This window comes from Coccinella septempunctata, chromosome X (genome assembly GCF_907165205.1).
Source record: "Coccinella septempunctata chromosome X, icCocSept1.1, whole genome shotgun sequence".
NCBI lineage: Eukaryota > Metazoa > Arthropoda > Insecta > Coleoptera > Coccinellidae > Coccinella > Coccinella septempunctata.
In genome coordinates this window covers 12,768,846-12,787,323 of record NC_058198.1, presented here as the reverse complement: position 1 = coordinate 12,787,323, position 18,478 = coordinate 12,768,846, and the positions used below count along the sequence as shown (strand labels likewise).

Below are 18,478 nucleotides of genomic sequence, written 5' to 3'. Positions count from 1 at the left end.
GCCTGGGTATAATCAAATCGATGTTGTCCTGACCAATGATCATAACAGGTTTCACTTTCGTATAACTCTCAATAGGAATACCTTCCAAATATTGATGGTCATGCAAATTGAAAGATTGTTCAGGAAGCGATAAATTCGAAACTATGCAAACCCCTCTTAGTAAAAGGGTGTCATCATTGTCGATTCTTGATATGTTTATGTCTAGTCGAGTAGAATTTTCTCCCTTTATCACGTCATCATTGGTCCATTGTAAACATAATGGCTGTTTTTCACCCAGTATTCCAATTTGATCTGCTATCTTGTCATGTAACAGTGTAACTGTTGAGCCTTCATCACACAAAGCATAAATTTTGAGAGTTCCGTTTCGACCATTAATTTTGAGTGGAACGAACCGCAATAAAACTGTAGTTTCACTTCTCACCGTACCAACAATATTCGTAGATACGAGTTCAGATACTATCGGGTTATCACTTGATTTGTTTATTTCATTATGAATAAGTGAATGATGTGACAGTTTGCATCCATTCTTTCCACAAATTTTTTTGTTTCTACATCTGAGTTTTGATGATTTCTCCGAAGACAGGAAAAACATAATTTTTTCGATCTTACAACCTTTCATCTACTTTCCATATCATCCATTTCCATTTTTGGACAATTGTCATGATGGCGAGCTCTTCACAATAATTGCATTTAAGAACTCTTCCATCATGAAGAGTGAACACTCTTTCTGTACTTCTTCCATTGTAGAAAGTCGATCTCGTTTTGTCCCAGGGAAATTCAGATCTATCCCAATGTGCAGAGAAGCTAGTAACAATAACTTGACAAGCTGCCTCTGAAAAAGTAGCCAACCATTTAGCGAAATCTTCAAGATTGGTTTCACAATTTCGTCTTTTCTTTCGAATTATTACTTCACCCCATTTAATACTCACTAAATCTCTTTGTAATTGTGGATTCTGTAAATGACCAATAGAATGTAGAGATTTCATTATGGTTAAAATATTAGTGACTTCGGTCGAGAAGTGTATAAATTATTCCAAAGTTGTGTCTTTTATTGGTTGTATTACTCTTATTTTGGACAGTAGCATCTCTATAATTACATCAGGTCGGCCAAAACGAGTTTCTAATGTTGCAATAATTTTGGTCACATCAGATCCAGGGGATTTCCATCAAAGCAAATAAATTCTGAAAACTCACGTTTCTCTGGTCTTACATTCTGTAGAACTGTATTATTCACCGAATGGAGTACCTCATTAACGGTCTCACACAACATCTTAACACTTGGATCACATTGCTGTGGGAATGTGTTAATGTACTTTTCTGTGTCATCGCCAATCTTTTCTTGTTTTCTTTCAACCCATTGATTTATCATTGTATTGTTATAATATTTCTTTTCACTGTGCCTGCCCTCTTCTTCACCTAATTCTTCTTTTCCTGAAGCATCTTCGTCTTGTATTGATTCTTCTGAATGAGTTTTTGGTTTGAGACCTTTGTTATTGATAACCAATTCGCTTAACAGGGTTGAAGGTCAGGTTGTTGGAATAAAAAACACTTCTCAGACCATTGCCGACATGTTTCGATTTCATTCTAAAATCTTCTTCAGGGCTCTAAAATGAATTACAAGATTTTTTAATTAATAACACTTATAAATAAAATGTGTTGGGACATGCAATGGGACAATACATCAGTAAAACAAATGAATAAAAATCACATTAATATCTGCATATTACAATGCATAGACAAATTCTAAATTAAAAATACGAAAATTGAGAGAAACATTGAATATAATTTAGCTCAGTATACAGGTACCTGATTTAACATTAAAAAAGGGGGGAACAGTTACTTACAGTCTTTTTGTCGAAATCATGAAAGATATGAAAAACATAACACTCTTGGACAACATCAAACGAGAATTTAACCAAAAATATCTATTCTGTTAATGGAATTTTCATCTTGTTTTATAGAGATCATCTCATGTAGTAACCTCTTTTTTAAAATTTTTCGGTGTCCTAATATTTTTTCTGAGTCCATGTTAAAATCAAAAGAATGGAGTGTATTCGATACATGTTCTGCTAAAGCGGTGTTGTTGTCTTTTTTCTTTTTTAGAGGGTTGAGTATGTTGAGGGAATCTCTTTCTTGCTCGGAGATTCTGTCTTTAAGATACCGACCTGTTTGTCCTACATATGTAGACTGACAATCCTTGCAACAAATCTCGTGGATCACATTACTCAATAATCCTCTTGGAGTTGTACCTTTTATTTTTGTGAAAAGCTTTCTGTTGGTGTTTTCAGATCGAAAAGCTACGTCGACACCAAGCGATAAAATATTTCTCCTTATCTGCTCAGATAAACCTTCAACGTAAGTCAGGGCGTAACATTTTTTGTTTTCAATCATATTGTCTTCTTGAATTTGTTCTCGATTTTTTCTGTAAATAATTTTTTCTATGATTTTGGTGGGATAATCATTTTTCTGTAAAATAGTCTTTATTTGGTTTAAGTTGTCTCGGTGAAATTCAGGAGAGGACAGTTTCAGAGCTCTATTTTTCAAATTATTGATAATATTAATTTTTTGTGTGATGGTGTGCTTTGAATTGAAATTTGAAACTCTGCCTGAAAATGTCGGTTTTTGATACCAATTATATTTTATTTCATTGCTATGTCTTATCAGCAAAACGTCGAGAAAAGGTAAGGTGTTTTTTGTGATTCGACTTCAATGGTGAATTTCAATCGTGGATGTACGCGGTTAAACACTGTGATGGTCTCTTCCACTTTATCGTCCGGTATCGACGTGCAGATATCATCTACGTATCTCTTAAAAATAGGTATGCAGAAAGAAAGTCGGCCTAGAGCCATCTTCTGAACCTCTACCATGACGATGTCAGCCACCTCAGGAGCAAGACAATTTCCCATCCCTAGTCCAAAAATCTGTTTATAGTATTTGCCGTTAAAGACGAAAAAACTGTTCTCAACGCAGAAATTGAAAAGCTGTAAGTAAGAAGTCTTGAATTGTTAGGGTTGTATGTGGCTCGATTTGCCTTTTTCTTTCAGTTTCCAAAGCAATTCTTCTTCTGGCTACATTAATGCTTAGAGTCTTGGACGTTCTTAAGCTTTCTCTACTCATTGACTTACTTTTCATTGATGCAATCGACTTTGGTCTTTTAATCACCTCACTTGTCTCTGCTTGGTCTCTGAAAGGCTCATTTCCCACTATCGTGTCTTTTTTCTGCCCTAAATCTTCTTTTCTGCCGAAACTGTCGGGCCACACGAAGTCTTGGGATAAAGTTTTGCGAATTCCAGCTCCACTTCTCTGAGGTCTTTCTTTGCCGTTCATGATCTCGTCGGGGTCACCAAATATTCAGTTCATTATATACTACTACTGAACTCAGAGTCTTTTAATTAAAAGTCGGACGTCTTTTCAGTCTTTATTTTCTGTCATTATATAATGTCAACGCTCCCTTTTTTTATTTCAAACTATGAACTATGATCCTAACTATGATCCTAATGTAAATGCAACAATGATACAAAAAACTAAGAAAATAACTCAACTCAAATTCTAACAAGGGTGATCCTCCACCAAGACCAGCAGAAGGTTTTTGACGCAGATATGATATTCCTCCCAGTGCAATTGGAGGACAAATTATGTACCTATAATTATTTATTTTTTTCTTCCTTTATCATCAAATCTTCGAATAAGTTTTGATGAGAGCTTTATTATTCACTTTTTTCCTCGTTTTCTGCTCTGTTTCTTTGTTTCAGATATTATTCCGAAATGGAAAAAGGGGAAAGAAATTTTTATATCCATTGATATAAAAATTAATTATATAGTTTTTAATGCTGAAGGGCTTCTTTTCCATTGAAAAGACAAATTTATCATCACTACACTAGTAACGAGGAGACAGGGTTTTTTTACTGAGGTTTTTCTCTAAGCTCTTGTATCATACTCCAAATTACACTAACCTTTGCTGAAACTCCTACATATGCTATATTTTTTGATAACCAAAAATGTATTGCTTACTATCAAAAGAATATATATATATACCTGTATAGCATTCGTGTTGATAATCTTGCTTGAAGTTGTTTTTCCGGAAACGTCCTTTTTACTCTTTTGAATGAGTTTTGCAGGCTACGGTCTCTTTTCAATATCTTTTTAATTGATAATATTATTTGATAGGTGTGAAATATTATTTATTTATATTATATTTGCAGTAATGGAATGGGAAGGTGAAATTCTTGAGCTCACCCAAATTTCGAGGCTGGATATGGGTGCCTATTTGTGCATTGCCAGTAACAGTATTCCTCCTAGTATCAGCAAAAGGATCAAACTCAGCGTTGATTGTAAGTATTGAAATATGTCTCTTATGTCCGAAATACAAATATATAATTTATAGGTATATTTGAACATTTGCTAGTGACATATTTTTGTGTCAAACTGTTCGATGGATTTGTTTGGCAGCTCTGTAACCGTAAAGGGTCAAGTACAAGTGGCGAGTTTAGAAGCTGATAAGCCGGCTTGTGAGTAGCCAGCTGGTCGGCGAGTTCGCTAATAATAATAATAATAATTGATTCAGTTATCTGCAATCAAGCGTTCTCCAAGCGAAGGAATCTTTACGCTGCGTACATAGACTACAAGAAAGCATTCGATTCTATACCTCACGAATGGCTCTTGACTATCTTGAACATTTACAAGGTGGATCCTAATATTGTTAAGTTCCTGAAAAACGCCATGTCAACCTGACGTACTGGTCTTCAAATGAAAGCAGCAGATGGCTCCATTACAGCAGCACCTATTCCAATAAGACGCAGAATTTTCCAAGGGGATTCGCTGAGCCCTCTGTGGTTCTGCATGGCCCTGAATCCCTTGTCTCATAGATTGAACTCTACGGACTACGGATTTGCCATCAAAAGCGGCAGTAGAACTATGATGAAAATGAATTATCTCCTTTACGTGGACGATTTGAAACTCTTCGCATCTACCAAGAGGCAAAAGCAACTGATGCTGAAAATGGTGGAAGGATTCTCGGAAGACATCAAAATGAAGTTTGGACTAGAAAAATGTCGACTGCTGAACATAACGAGAGGGAAAATAGAAGATGGTGCGTTCAAACTCAAGGAAGGTGCAGAAATTGAAGCATTAAAGGAAGGAGACACATACAAGTATCTGGGCATGAAACAAGCAAGAAAAATCAATCAGAGCCAGATGAAGAAAGAACTAACGGAGGAGTTCACCCGAAGATTGAGAAGGATAATGAGAACTGGCCCTAACAGCAAGAATCTGATAAAAGCTTTCAATACCTACGCTTGCTCGGCGCTGAGCTACTCATTCGGTATCATCTCTTGGACCACCACCGATTTAGCAGCCTTACAGAGAAGAATAAGGACGATGCTGACTAAACATCACCCATCACCCCAAAAGCTCAATAGAACGGACCGAGCTGCCACGACATCTTGGGGGTAGAGGAATTGTTGATCTGTCCAACCGTATGACCCAGGAAATTGAAGGACTTCGAAAATATTTTCTGAGAAAGGCTACTTCATCAGAACTCCATCAAGTAGTTTGTGTTGCTGATACTTCTACACCTTAAAAGCTACAGCAGGACCACTTGGAAACCGTCGAACACTCTGCAGAAAGTAAAATGCAGAAACTGATTGGCAAACCTTCGCATGGGAGGCACCAAAACGAGGTCAACCATGATTACGTCGACATATCTGCGTCGAACTACTGGTTGACATCCGGAAGGTTGTTTCCTGAGACAGAGGGCTTCATGCTCGCCATCCAGGATCAGTTGATTCCAACAAGGAACTACATGAAATATATCGCCAAGGATGCCTCAGTGGCGGATGATAGCTGTCGTTATGGCTGTGCGACACATGAAACTATCCAGCTCATCACCGGGGGATGTCAGAAGTTCGCGGGCACGGAGTACAAAAATAGACATGATTCCGTTGCCAAGATTCTTCACCAAGAATTGGCACTAAAACACCAACTTCTAAGTTCGAAAAAGGTTCCTTATTACAATTACCAACCGGATGCTGTATTGAAAAATGAACATCACAAGCTCTACTGGGATCGCACGGTTCTCACAGACCGGAAAATAAACCACAATAGACCAGACCTCATATTGCTCAATAAGGATGAGGACAGAGCACTATTCATCGATGTAACGATTCCAAATAATAACAATCTTTTAGATAGGCACACTGAAAAAATTTCAAAGTACAGAGATCTCGAGGAGCAAACTAGGAGACAGTGGAAGCTGAAAGATGTCAAGACCATCCCTATTGTCATATCATCTACAGGCCTGATACCGAAGAAACTACTAGGGAACTTGAGGAAACTTCAGCTGGACGAAAATATCTATAGAGTCATGCAGAAGGCGGTACTGCTGGGAACGGCGAGAACTGTACGCAAGTACATGGGGAACACCGTCTGCTCCGACAGGAAGTGCGGGTGGAGCAAGAATCCAACCTACAGCAGGGAGCAGAGGAGCGACCCGAACCCGACCACCACCACGAGCCTGAAAACCTGGAAAGGGCCCCAACAGAGCTTAATCCTTTTGATATCTGGGATAAGTGAATTCTCCTCTGGAGAGGAGTGTAAAAGCCGCAAGTCTAAAGTCATAATATTTATTTCGAGAATCTTACTTATTAAATAAATACATAATCAGAACGAAATATATGTCGAAGAAAAATACAAGAAATTGAATCTTTTTCAAGATTGTATTCAAAAATTCATCAACTGTATAAGGTTCAATGCCAAGAAAGAGTTGGTGCAATTCTTTTTTAAAATATTTTTGATTACAAATTTGTTTTATTCTTAGTGGTAGCCTATTGAAATACTTCATACAAGTTTACTTTGGTCCTTTTCGCAGATAGATAACCTATGAATGGGATGAGTATAATTAATATATCTATTGTTATACAAATGTGATGGTAAATTTGCTTCAAAATATTCTTTATTCTTGAAGAGAAACATTATGCATTCTGCAATTTGTAATGCAGCAACAGTTAATAGTTTATTACTTTTGAAGGGACCTCTACATGAGGTTCTCGAGCTGAATTTGTATATTATTCTTAATGCCCTCTTTTGAACTATGAAAACCTTTTCAATAATTCTTACACTGCCTTGAATGAATGAGACATATCTCATGGTTGACTCAAAGTTCGCGAAGTAAACTATCTTTAGACCACTTTCATTAAGATATTGAGATAGTATTCATAAACTATTAGGGAATCCAGACCACGTGACTTTCAACTGTCAAATATGGCGCTTGGTTGGCAAGCAGAGATTTTTGTTTCACTTAAATTTCTTGAAAAAATGGTGAATATCATTATAGATAATGTATATACACTAAGGTCACGTTCATATTCATTCAATATATAATTTAGAAAATGTTTTGTTTGCCTTGCATGAATTGAAATTCAATAATTATGGGTTTCGTGAGTTCAGAGCATAACATCATTGGTGCTTTTTCACCTAATTCTCTTCGCTGTTTTTGTTACAAAACTTGTGTGGATCCTTTTCATTATGTAGGACCTTTTGTCAAATAATCAAAATATTATTCTCTATAATTTCTTTATTGAATTAACCATTTTGGTGTAAGTATCGTTCGATTTGATTAATGGAAATAGATCATGCAAACTTGTTTGCACTGTATTCATTAATTACTGAAGTACAATAAAATTTATATATCTATGTATATGTTTTTAGTATAGTAAATAAATGCAGATCAACACAATTGAGTTCCTCTCAAATATTTTTATTATTCAAACATACGTCAATTTTACTAATGTGAGTAACATTTGATTGTTAGGACTCAGTACTGTTGTTGATGTTGATGAATTGTGAGGTTCTATTTCTGGAAAAATAGCTGCTTTGATGAATTAATGATCGAACCCACAAAAATACATTATTGATATTGTCCATTAGTCACCGAGGAGTGTTTTGAACTTTCTTTTTTAAGTCTTCTATTTTTCTGGTGGCAAAGTTGAACTGCTCAACTTGTGTACTTAACATGGTCATTGTCAAGTCTGTTTGTTTAGCACAGCCTCTCAATCTGCTTTGCCCTGCTTGCTCTGTATCACCCAGATCACTTCCTTCGTTACACTAAAAAATGAGTAGAAAATTTTACATATTTTTAGTAAGTTAAACCTTTATAAAAACGTATTCGAAAGAAATCACTGTATATTCAGTTTCACTTATAGGTATATGAATACAGACACATAGATATTCTTCTTAGGTACCTACCCGTTATGAAATGTCTGCTACATACTCCTTGGTTCCTAATAATTGATTCAGTTAGATCTTCTCTCTTGAGCTGCTACCCACATATCCCTTCTTCGTTATTATGTGGGTAATGCACAGATTTTGTCACAGTAGGTATACGAAAAAATCCTTATGGTACCGATCTGCACGACTTCCACAATTAACCATAATACTTGTTACAGGCATTTTTCTTTCGGAATAAAACTTAGTTCTCACTATTCACTATATATATATATCAAAAAAACTAAACGATATTTAACACAAATCAATGTCAATTATTGAGAAAAAGCTTCCAAAAGTTCCAAATTACGAAAGGTAAGCAAACGTTGTTTGCCAACCGACCGCCATATTGAAATATTTTGACAGGTGATTGGATTGCCTAATAACAGACTGTGTTTAACCTTTTACAAACTTTATCCATGTGTCCTTCCCATGATAGAAGTGAATCCATTGTCAACCCCAAAAGTCTAGTCCCAGTTCCTACGGTTAGTTCCAATTCGTTTAGTGTTACATTGTTAGGATACTCCAGCCTAGTCCTATTTGTTTTGAACATTAAACAATTTGTCTTGTTGTCATTCAATAATAGCCCCTCATTTAAGATTCAATTTGACAGTCCTTTAAAAATAGATTCTGACTCATTTAGCAAAGTTTGTAACTTTTGAGCCGTTATTAGGATGTTCTTGTCATCAGCATAATCAGTTAGGAAACAGCTCAGGCTATCAATGCTTTTTCGTGCATCATTTATATATATATGATAAACAATACTAGACCGAGAATGCTACCCTGCGGAATGCCTATTTTAGCAATATCTCTTCGTGACTTCACTGATACACCCCCTTTAGTGATGACAGTTTGTTGGAGTCTTCTTGATAGGTATGATCTCAGCCAGGATAAAATGGTACCAGTTATTCCATACAGCTCGAGTTTCAACAGGAATTGGTGATTCACACAATCATAGGCTTTTGTCAGATCCAAAAACAAGCCCATCACATAGTTTCCACTCTCCAAAGCTTGCAATATTGCCTCTATGAATTCATATAGAGCGGTATGAGTTCCTTTGCCCTTTATGTATGCATGCTAACCCATACATAACATATCATTTTTCGAAAAATACTCCATCAGTCTGTTACTCCTACATTTTTCCAGTACCTTGGAAAAACTCGGCAGTAAACTTATTGGACGATAATTTTGAATTTCTGTCACACTTCCTTTTTTGTGCAGAGGCCTTATTATAGTCGCTAACTTCAGCCTGTCTGGAAATACACCTGCTCTGAAAGATGCACAAATGGCGAAAGTAGGTGGTGAAATAATCTCTTGTACAAAAAATTAAATCAAAGTGGTTGGAACTTAATCATCCCCACTGCTGTGTTTTTATTCAATTCAATTCAATTCAATTTAATTAGCCTATTCTCTATCCTTCCAAGTTTGGATATAGGCCTCCCCCAACTGCCTCCAGCACTTCCTGTCTTGGGCTCTCCTCTGCCACATCAAGCCTGCGTGTCTGACTATGTCATCTTTCCACCTCATCTGCGGTCTTCCTCTCGATCTTTTCCCATCATAAGGGCGCCTCTTCCCAATCTCTGCATTCCAGCGTTTGTCCTGTAATCATTCATTATGGCCTGCCCATCTCCACTTAAGTGACGCTGCTCGTTCTATTGCGTCTACAACTTTCGTTTTTTCTCTCATCCATTCGTTGCGTTTTTTATCCCTGAGTGATACTCCTAACATGCTTCTTTCCATAGCCCTCTGCGTCTTGAGGATTTTATCGATGTTTGCTTTGGTGAAAGTCCATGTCTGAGCTCCGTATGTTAGTACCGGTAGAATGCATTGGTCGAATACTTTTGTTCTCAAGTGCATGGGAATTTCGTGGTTTTTCAGGACATAGGCGAGCCTACCGAAAGCTGCCCATCCTAAACGAGTTCCCCATGCGATTTCCACAGTCTGGTTTTCTCTACTCGCTCGTATCGCCTGGCCTAGGTATATACTCATTTACCTGCTCTATTACTGCTCCATCTACTATGTTTTTATTACCTGTGTAATTTCTGTTTCAATAATAGGTTTAAAAAACATCGATATATCTGCTTGTTCCACATATGATGTGTGATTTTTCTCAGGTGAAGACGATATTAAATCTGCAGTTCAGAAAGTAGCAGTTGAAACGATTTGCAATGATATTACCATCACCGCTCATCTAGATATTCCTAGGAGTGTTTGCTTTATTCCTTATATTATTGATTAAGGTCCAAACAGTTTTCGATTTGTTATCGGAAATTTCTATTTTATGTTGGAATTCGTCTGTTTTTCTTTCCGCTAGTGCCCTCTCGTATGATTTGTTCGCTTCTTTGTATTGTGCTTCAAATTTTTTATCCACGGAGCTAGCCACATACAAAACATCTAGCTCCCTTTTGTGTTTTTCAATTTTGAGATTAACAAATATTTGCTTTTGTGGTTTCTTCTGTATAATTTTTCTCTCAGGGAAGCTAATGTTGAAGTGGTAAAGGAACAGCTTGTGAAAGTTGTTCCATATTTCATTTGAATCACTTGCCTCATATACCTCTTGCCATACTTCACCTGTCAGTCTGGTCTGAAAATCTGCCATGTTAGTGTCATTGAAGATTCTTTTGAATACAACATCATTGTTATGGCTCACAGAATAGAAATTCACACTTTTTGCTGTATGATCCGAAATCAGATTATGATGCACTTCCACCTCGCAATCGTTTGGGTAATTTGAAAAGATGTTATCTATCAGGGATTTCGATTTCTGTGTCACTCTTGTGTATTCGTTGATCAAAGGAAACATATTGTAAGAATTCAGAAAGGAAAATAAAAGTTCTTTTCCCTTACTTTTTTCATTTTTGTGCATTTTGATGTTGAAACATACGGCCTGTAAATGAAACAAACTTGGACAGGAATCCAGACATTTCAAAAATTCCTCTCCCAAACCACCAGGGGTGTACACACATATAATAAGAATTTTTTCTCTATTGATGACAAATTGGCATACACTACTTTCACAGATACCTTCCTATGAAAGAGCTGTTATGTTAGTAAGCGGTTTAAACTGTGTACCTTTCCTTGCGAAAATTGCACTGCCACCATGTTGATTTTCTTTCTCACGGCAGAAAGCTTCAGCTAAAAAGAAGTCCTTGATGCCGAAGTTTTCCAGTTGGGACTCCGTTTTCCAATGCTCTGTTACACAAAAAACAGAGCAATCAGGATAACGCTGTAAAAACTGTTCCACTCTGTTTACACAATTGTACATTTTGGTGAATTATCATTATTTTGTCATGATTCTTTGGAGGATGTCGGCATTTTGATCGCAGACTATCCTCTTCTATAAAAACTCATTACTCTGTTGAAATAGATTTTTGTGCCTGGAGAAATCAAATCTTTTAATACCAACGCCAGATGGCCAAAAATCAGATCTGTATATCTCCTCTTTCTTTATGAATGGAGCAGACACAACAAACCTCTTTAGGCCATTTCCTTCAGATGGTATTTGCCTGACCATAACTTCTGTCTTGTCAAAACCATCCTTCGGTGTTAAGTAGTCTTCTATTATATCATGCGTCGTATTTCTTTTGACTCTATAAATGTATAACCAATTCTTCTTCACTTGACCTGAGAACTCCCCAGAATTCTGTCCTGTTCCAATATTTGTTCCCGGATATTTCATTTGTCTTCCTCTTTTACGTTTCACCTCTACAAAGCCTTGTTCATCATTCTTGTTGTCATCTTCACCCTTACGACGTGTAGTGAGCTGATTCGGTTTAATGTTTATCTTTTCTATCTGTGTTGGATTTGTTTCGTTACTGGACGTCGACAATGTCGTCATTGACATATTCAGGTTAGCTCCATTTGACCTACTACGCGAAATTCGAAGATTTTGATTTGCAGGTCGTGCCACCTTTGGCCCAGAATCGGAAGTGACATTTGCGTATGTCACTTGCGGAGATCTTTTGTATTTTTGCTGATAACAGATATCGAGGTTTCGTTTTTACCAGAGGTGCTTTCATTTTTTTCTTCTTGGTCCTTCAACCTGTCCAATAAGAGAGAATTGTTTAATTTTAGAATTCTGTTTTCGTCCTTCATTTCTTCCACCAACATTTTTAGGTATTTCACTTCTAGTTTAAGCTGATTGATTTCTTCATTTTGGTTTTCTGAGTTGTAGTTTTTTTCATAATTTTCAGCTGCACAACACTCCACTATTGATGCACTAATGAATTTAATATTTTTGTTCCGTCTTGCACAGCTATCGTGCAAAACAGCTAAACAATTCTTACCTACGCACGTTTTAGTAGGTTTTAAGCACCATTTGAACGTTTTCGACGTACTATCTTCACTTTTATTCGATATTTCCTCAGTATCTCGATCTGACATTTCAGTATCAGTCGCGGCCATATTACCAATTACTTATAATAGTCGGGCACACACAAAACTTCCCACTTGTTCGCTGGCCAACTAACTGGCGAGTAGAAACCACGTGTTGCTAATAGTTATAATCACTTAGGCTCAAGCTGCTGTGAGTACACGTGGCGAGTTTACAAGCAAACTCCGGTAGTTATTTCCATACGACTCTTTTCTAATGTGTCCCAGTTTTTCTGGTTTTTACTGAAGATCTACTTCTGTCTAGCTTTCATGTTAACATTGCATAAGGTGCCTACATCCTTTTGTCAGTTTTTCTGCTTTTTACTGAAGAAGATCTACTTCTGTCTAGCTTTCATGTTAACATTACATAAGGTACCTACATCCTTTTGTCAGTTTTTCTTACCGGTATTTTCAATATCTTTTTCATTTCTTTAATTGTTTCAATTTTTAGTTCTTCTTTGATCTGATTATTACGTATGTCCCATGGAATAACTAGTACTTTTCGTATTACCCTATTCATAGTACTTTGATGTTTCTCTTTTATATAGTTTTCTTCATTATACCATATTAGTCTGGTATACAGTCACATTATTTTCAATTAATTTTCTCTAGAGAGACTGCTTCCTCTGTTGATCAGGGGATATAAAATTTCATTTAATTGCCCTATCTTTGTCCTCTTCCCTTCCACTTATTTGCTGGAGGGAAGCTTTTCGTCTAGTATCACACCTAGATTATTTTTCATGCGAATTTTCTCCCCAATTTCTTTCAGAATAGTGGTCACAATTTCACGCCGATGGCGTTATAGACATTTTATCACAATTTTTCGATTCTACCTTAATTTTTACGTAATTACCATCTTTCATAGCGATAAAGCCAATATTTTTCAAGATATCTTTTTCGATTTAAACATGAAGCAACACAATAAATTTGATTTCGAATTCATTTTTTACTCGAATGAAACACTTATCCGATTTCGATAAGAAACATCATATTTCTCTTGAAACGGATATTTTAATTTGGTAAAGAATGCAATCCAATCCACCGATAAGCCTTCCTAATTTGTACAGATCATGATCAAAATAACGGTGCAGCTTCATACTTAGCTTATAACATCTCGAAAAATTGCCTCTTGAACTGAAAATTTTTTTATTCCTGCACCAACAAACACTGACGAATATTGGAATCGGTGTAAAATTTAACAGATGTGGCAATCATCAAAAATTATCGAGAACCTTTCATTGTTGCTAGTACCATATTACACTATGTATATTATATCATTAATTTTGTTTCAAGTTCCTCCTATGTTATGGATTCCACACCAACTAGTTGGAGCTCCACTAGCTTACTCTGTAACCCTGGAGTGTTTCACGGAGGCTCATCCTGGTTCTTTGAACTACTGGACGAGGGAAGATGGTCAAATGATTCATGAATCACGCAAGTATCACACCGAGAACATCCTTGGAAATCCTACATACAAAACTCATATGAGACTGACGATAAATGATATACAACAAAGCGATTATGGAACGTACAAATGTATGGCTAAGAATCCTAGAGGGGAAACAGATGGTAGCATAAGACTCTACAGTAAGTATAGACTACTTTTCAAAGAACAATCTGATGAATACTTTGATTATCATAATGCAATAGCGATGCCCACGAGGGTGTCGTTTTCGAGAGTCTCGTCGTTTTCGAGACGAGACTTTTCTCGGTCTCGTCTCGTAAATATTTTGGACAATAAAGGAGTTTTGCTTCAGAATTTGAAAAATTTGGAATCATTTCTCCGTATTCATATCGGTTTTTCTCATTTTTTTCTATACAAGATTTCAAAAACAAGAAACAACAACGAAAAAACAAGTTTTCAATCGAAAATGTCATCACAATAATCTAGAGCAGAAACTCTTCATTTTTCATTCTAGTGGAAGAAACATACCAAGTCGGACGCACTTGGTAAAAATTTTCAGGGTATGGTCTTTGATATACACTGCGCAAAAAAATTAACTCACATTATGTAAATCTCAAATTTATTCTAGAACTGAAGGTGTTCTCAATGATAATTATTTTTATCAGAATAATGCAGCATATGTTATCCACTTTCAACGGTTTTCTTCAATACAGATGTTTTTTCCCAGCAGCAATAAAAAAAGATGATATTATCAGATTTTGAATGTATTGGCTCCATTCTAAAATCAGTTGTTCTCGATCAATTCTAGTGATCAATAGTTTTTCTTTCGTTTGATTTTCTACACTCGATCGCTATGCAACGCGAAACACGCAATTTGACCCAAGAGGAATGTGCCCAAGCGATAGTTTTGCGAGAAGAAGGGTGGACATACACAAGAATTGTAGAAAGGTTTGGAGTTTCCCATACAAGTGTGTCCAGAATGTTGCAGCGATTCAGGGAGACAGGTATGAATGTCCTAAGACCAGGACACGGGTAACAACTGCCATTCAAGATCGTTACTTGAGAGTTTCTTCGTTGAGACAACGGTATGCAACCGCTCGCCTCCTTCAAATTCAGCTTGAACAAACTATGAGGTGCAAATTAGCACTCAGACAATAAGAAATCGCGAGAGAGCATATTCATTGGGAAGAGGCCGATTGGGAAAGAGTTCTCTTCACAGATGAGTCTAGATTCTGCCTCTACCATTGTGATCGACGTTCCCTTGTATACAGACGTCCACATGAAAGATATGCTCAGTGCAATTTCCTGAATACTACTGGTTTCGGGGTAGGATCGATTATGGAATGGGGAGGAATATCTTTGACTGCTCGCACAGACCTAGTGGTCGTTGATAATGGAGCTATGAATGCTGATAAGTATATAAGGAACATTCTTGAAGAGCATGCAGTGCCATTTGCCCCATACATTGGTGAAAATTTCATGGACGATAATGCCAGACCCCATCGTGCGCGCATCGTTCAGGAGTACCTTGAAGAGGTTGAAGTCTCTCGAATGGAATGGCCAGCAAAAAGTCCAGACCTCAATCCGATTGAGCAGGTTTGGGACAACCTCAAGGCTGAGAAGTTCAGAAAATCATCCAGCTACTCTTAATGACTTAGGAATCCAACTCGGAGAAATCTGGGAAGGATTAGATCAGAACATTTTGAGATCCCTCATTTTGAGTATGAACCGTCGTTGCCGAGCTGTAATTAACGCAAGGGGTGGAAATACCAAGTATTAAATCACTTATCAGCATTTCAGTATTGTGAAAATTGTTCATTTCTCTTTTTTCACATAAGATTCGGTGAAATCCTGAATTTTTCTTCCATTTAATGTGTCTTGTTTCGTTCAAAACCTTCCCGAGAGAACATAAAAAGTAAGTTATAAAGTCAATGTAGAGTTAACTTTCATTAAAATTGAGATTTTCAAAATTTGCGTTAATTTTTTTACGCAGTGTATTTCATAAGTATTCCATTCATTTGTGGGTTCACTATAAAAAATTGAATATATCGTAAAGTGAAACAGCTGTGGCCTAAACAAATAATAATACGATTTTACCAATTGGGAGCGTTTTGCAAGAAAACACTCTGTTGGCCTTCAGTGAATTGTTGGAATAAGACTATTCTCCTCTTGTTGACGATTTCCTAGGCACAGTTATTTTCATTATTTTTGAGGAAACATTGTTAGTTAGCATCCAATGATGAAATTCGTGGTGATTCAACTATTAGGAATCAAAATTATTATTACTATTAGGAATCCAAATATAGCGATAGGACCAAATATGCCTTGAAAGTCTTTTGCTGTGGCAAAAACATACAGGCTGTCAAAGTTGAAAGACAATAGAATATAATGACAACAGTAATAACTCGCCAGAAGAAATCGCATTCAGCAACACAACAACAGTTTTCTGGCATTTGAAAGAGAGGCGTTACACAAGCAGGGCAGCTCGAAGAATTTTTGCAATTTCAATGATTGCTCCGTTTTGCTGACAACTCAGTTCATTTTGCTCACCGTATCTATATTGAGTTATAGGCAATTCAAAGTGCCCTTCTGGTGTAATATTACACTAGCAGGGCTTCTCAACGGATCTTTCCGATATTGGTTTCATTCGAAAGCTCTCGTTTTTCTCCGTTTTACTCATCTTTGTTGAATGATTTCATGAAGTCTTTTGAATGAGTAATTTTTCTTCCTTTTTCCAGACAAACCGTGGAAATTCATATTTGCGGTAGTAGCCTGTGAGTCTCAGAAATCCTTTCAACTCGTTTGGTGTTTAATTTCGGAACTGGGTAGCGAAAAATTGCATCAATTTTCAGTGGGTTAGGTTTAAGGTTTTCTGGTGCTACGATGTGAACCAAAAATTCAACCTCCTTATTTAAAAACCCTGATTTGGCCACTTGGATTTTCAACTTCGCTGCCAGCTGCATGTTGTTGAAGTGCAATATTTTGAAAATTCTATTTAGGCATCGGCGGTTATCACCGTCCGGCCCATAAGACATCGTTGGGATATGAAGGAGCACGGCAGCTTTCATGTTTTATATGTACAGGGAGGGCAAAATTGGTAATACCTGCACTATAACTTTTTAACCCAACGAGACAGAGGAAAATGAATGTGCCATTCATGTCGTCTTTTTCGGAAAACTAATAATGCCTTAAACTGCATTCCTCTATTTTTTTTTTAGCGCCTTATTGAAATTTACAATCTACTATTCTTAAGGATTAAGTAAATGTGTTGAAATATTATCTGCCATGAAGAAGTCATCAAATATTATTGATACTTCTGTACAATACTACAATTGGCCAAGTTCTCCTCTGCTGAAGGAGTTTTGTGGCAGTTGGTCTATGAGGCTGTCATGTCCTTCTAGGTGATGGTATTTTGTTGTTGGTTTTTTTTTTTATTTCATCATCGATAAATGGTATCACCAAATCATTATGTACGATGTAGTTGGACACGTACCAAGGCGCATCTGTTATCGAGCGAAGTATTTTGGACTGAAGTCCCTGTACTATTTGTAAATTGGATTTCTTAGCATATCCCCAGAATTGTATGCCGTATGTACATATCGGTTTAATTATCGCTTTGTATTCTTCCTATGAGCGAATACAATTGTCCAAACTCCATGTTTATTTGTGTTTTTTTGGCTAAGATGTGTGGTTTCCAAGTGAGGCGTTGGTCTAAATGAATTCCAAGGTACATCTGACATCAGTCAGATGTTTCTGGAGCTTTTTGGAGGCCAAATCAGCATTTTCGTGAGATGTAAGTGTCGCTATATCATCTGCAAATGAGGCTAATGTTGTAGCTGGATTTTCTGGAATGTCAGATGTATAGATCAGGTAGAGCAGTGGACCCAATATACTTCCTTGTGGATTTTAGTTGGGCATGATATAGCATCACCATATTTCACGGCGAAGTGTCGATACGTAGCATAGAATTTCAGGATTAGATAGTATGGTTGGGTGAGTAGTTTCTTGAGTTTTTAGGAGTCAGTTGTGCCATACCTAATCGAAAGCTTGAGATGAATCGAGGAATACAGCTATGCAATATTTGTTCTCTTCTAGGATTGTTGAAATAGTGTTCACTACACGATGTATTTGATGAATTGCAGAGTGCTGTTCCCTAAAACCTAGTTGATGATTGGGTATGAGTCTGTTCATGTATATGTGTTTCTTCAATCATTTGAGTAGGAGTTTCTCGAACAGTTTTCCTAATATTGGTAATAGACTTATGGGTCTATAGGATTTTGCGTCATGTTCAGGTTTGTTCGGTTCAGGTATCATAATCATCTCATCATATTTCCAGATTTTGGGAAGAAAATAAATAGAAAATTTAACATATTTTTAGTAAGTTATACCTTTATGAAAAAATATTCGCAAGAAATCACGACCTAATGATTGAAGTAGGTAATG

The 18,478-nt window shown here is 36.7% G+C and overlaps 1 protein-coding gene and 1 long non-coding RNA gene across 5 annotated transcripts in view; one reads left to right on the top strand and one right to left on the bottom strand.

Annotated features, from left to right (window-relative positions):
* Positions 1 to 18,478, top strand: part of LOC123321548 (neurotrimin-like) — a 652,977-nt gene that overhangs the window by 589,761 nt on the left and 44,738 nt on the right. For all 4 annotated transcript variants that reach the window (XM_044909213.1, XM_044909212.1, XM_044909214.1 and 1 more), the window contains 2 exons: positions 4,203 to 4,331; positions 13,924 to 14,217. In XM_044909213.1, the coding sequence (XP_044765148.1) occupies positions 4,203 to 4,331; positions 13,924 to 14,217 (423 nt within the window). The remainder of the gene's footprint in view (positions 1 to 4,202; positions 4,332 to 13,923; positions 14,218 to 18,478) is intronic.
* On the bottom strand, positions 7,979 to 8,317 carry LOC123321552. Its single transcript, XR_006538882.1, has 2 exons — positions 8,242 to 8,317; positions 7,979 to 8,100 (listed from the first exon to the last, which is right to left on the bottom strand). It is a non-coding gene; the product is annotated as an uncharacterized LOC123321552 (long non-coding RNA).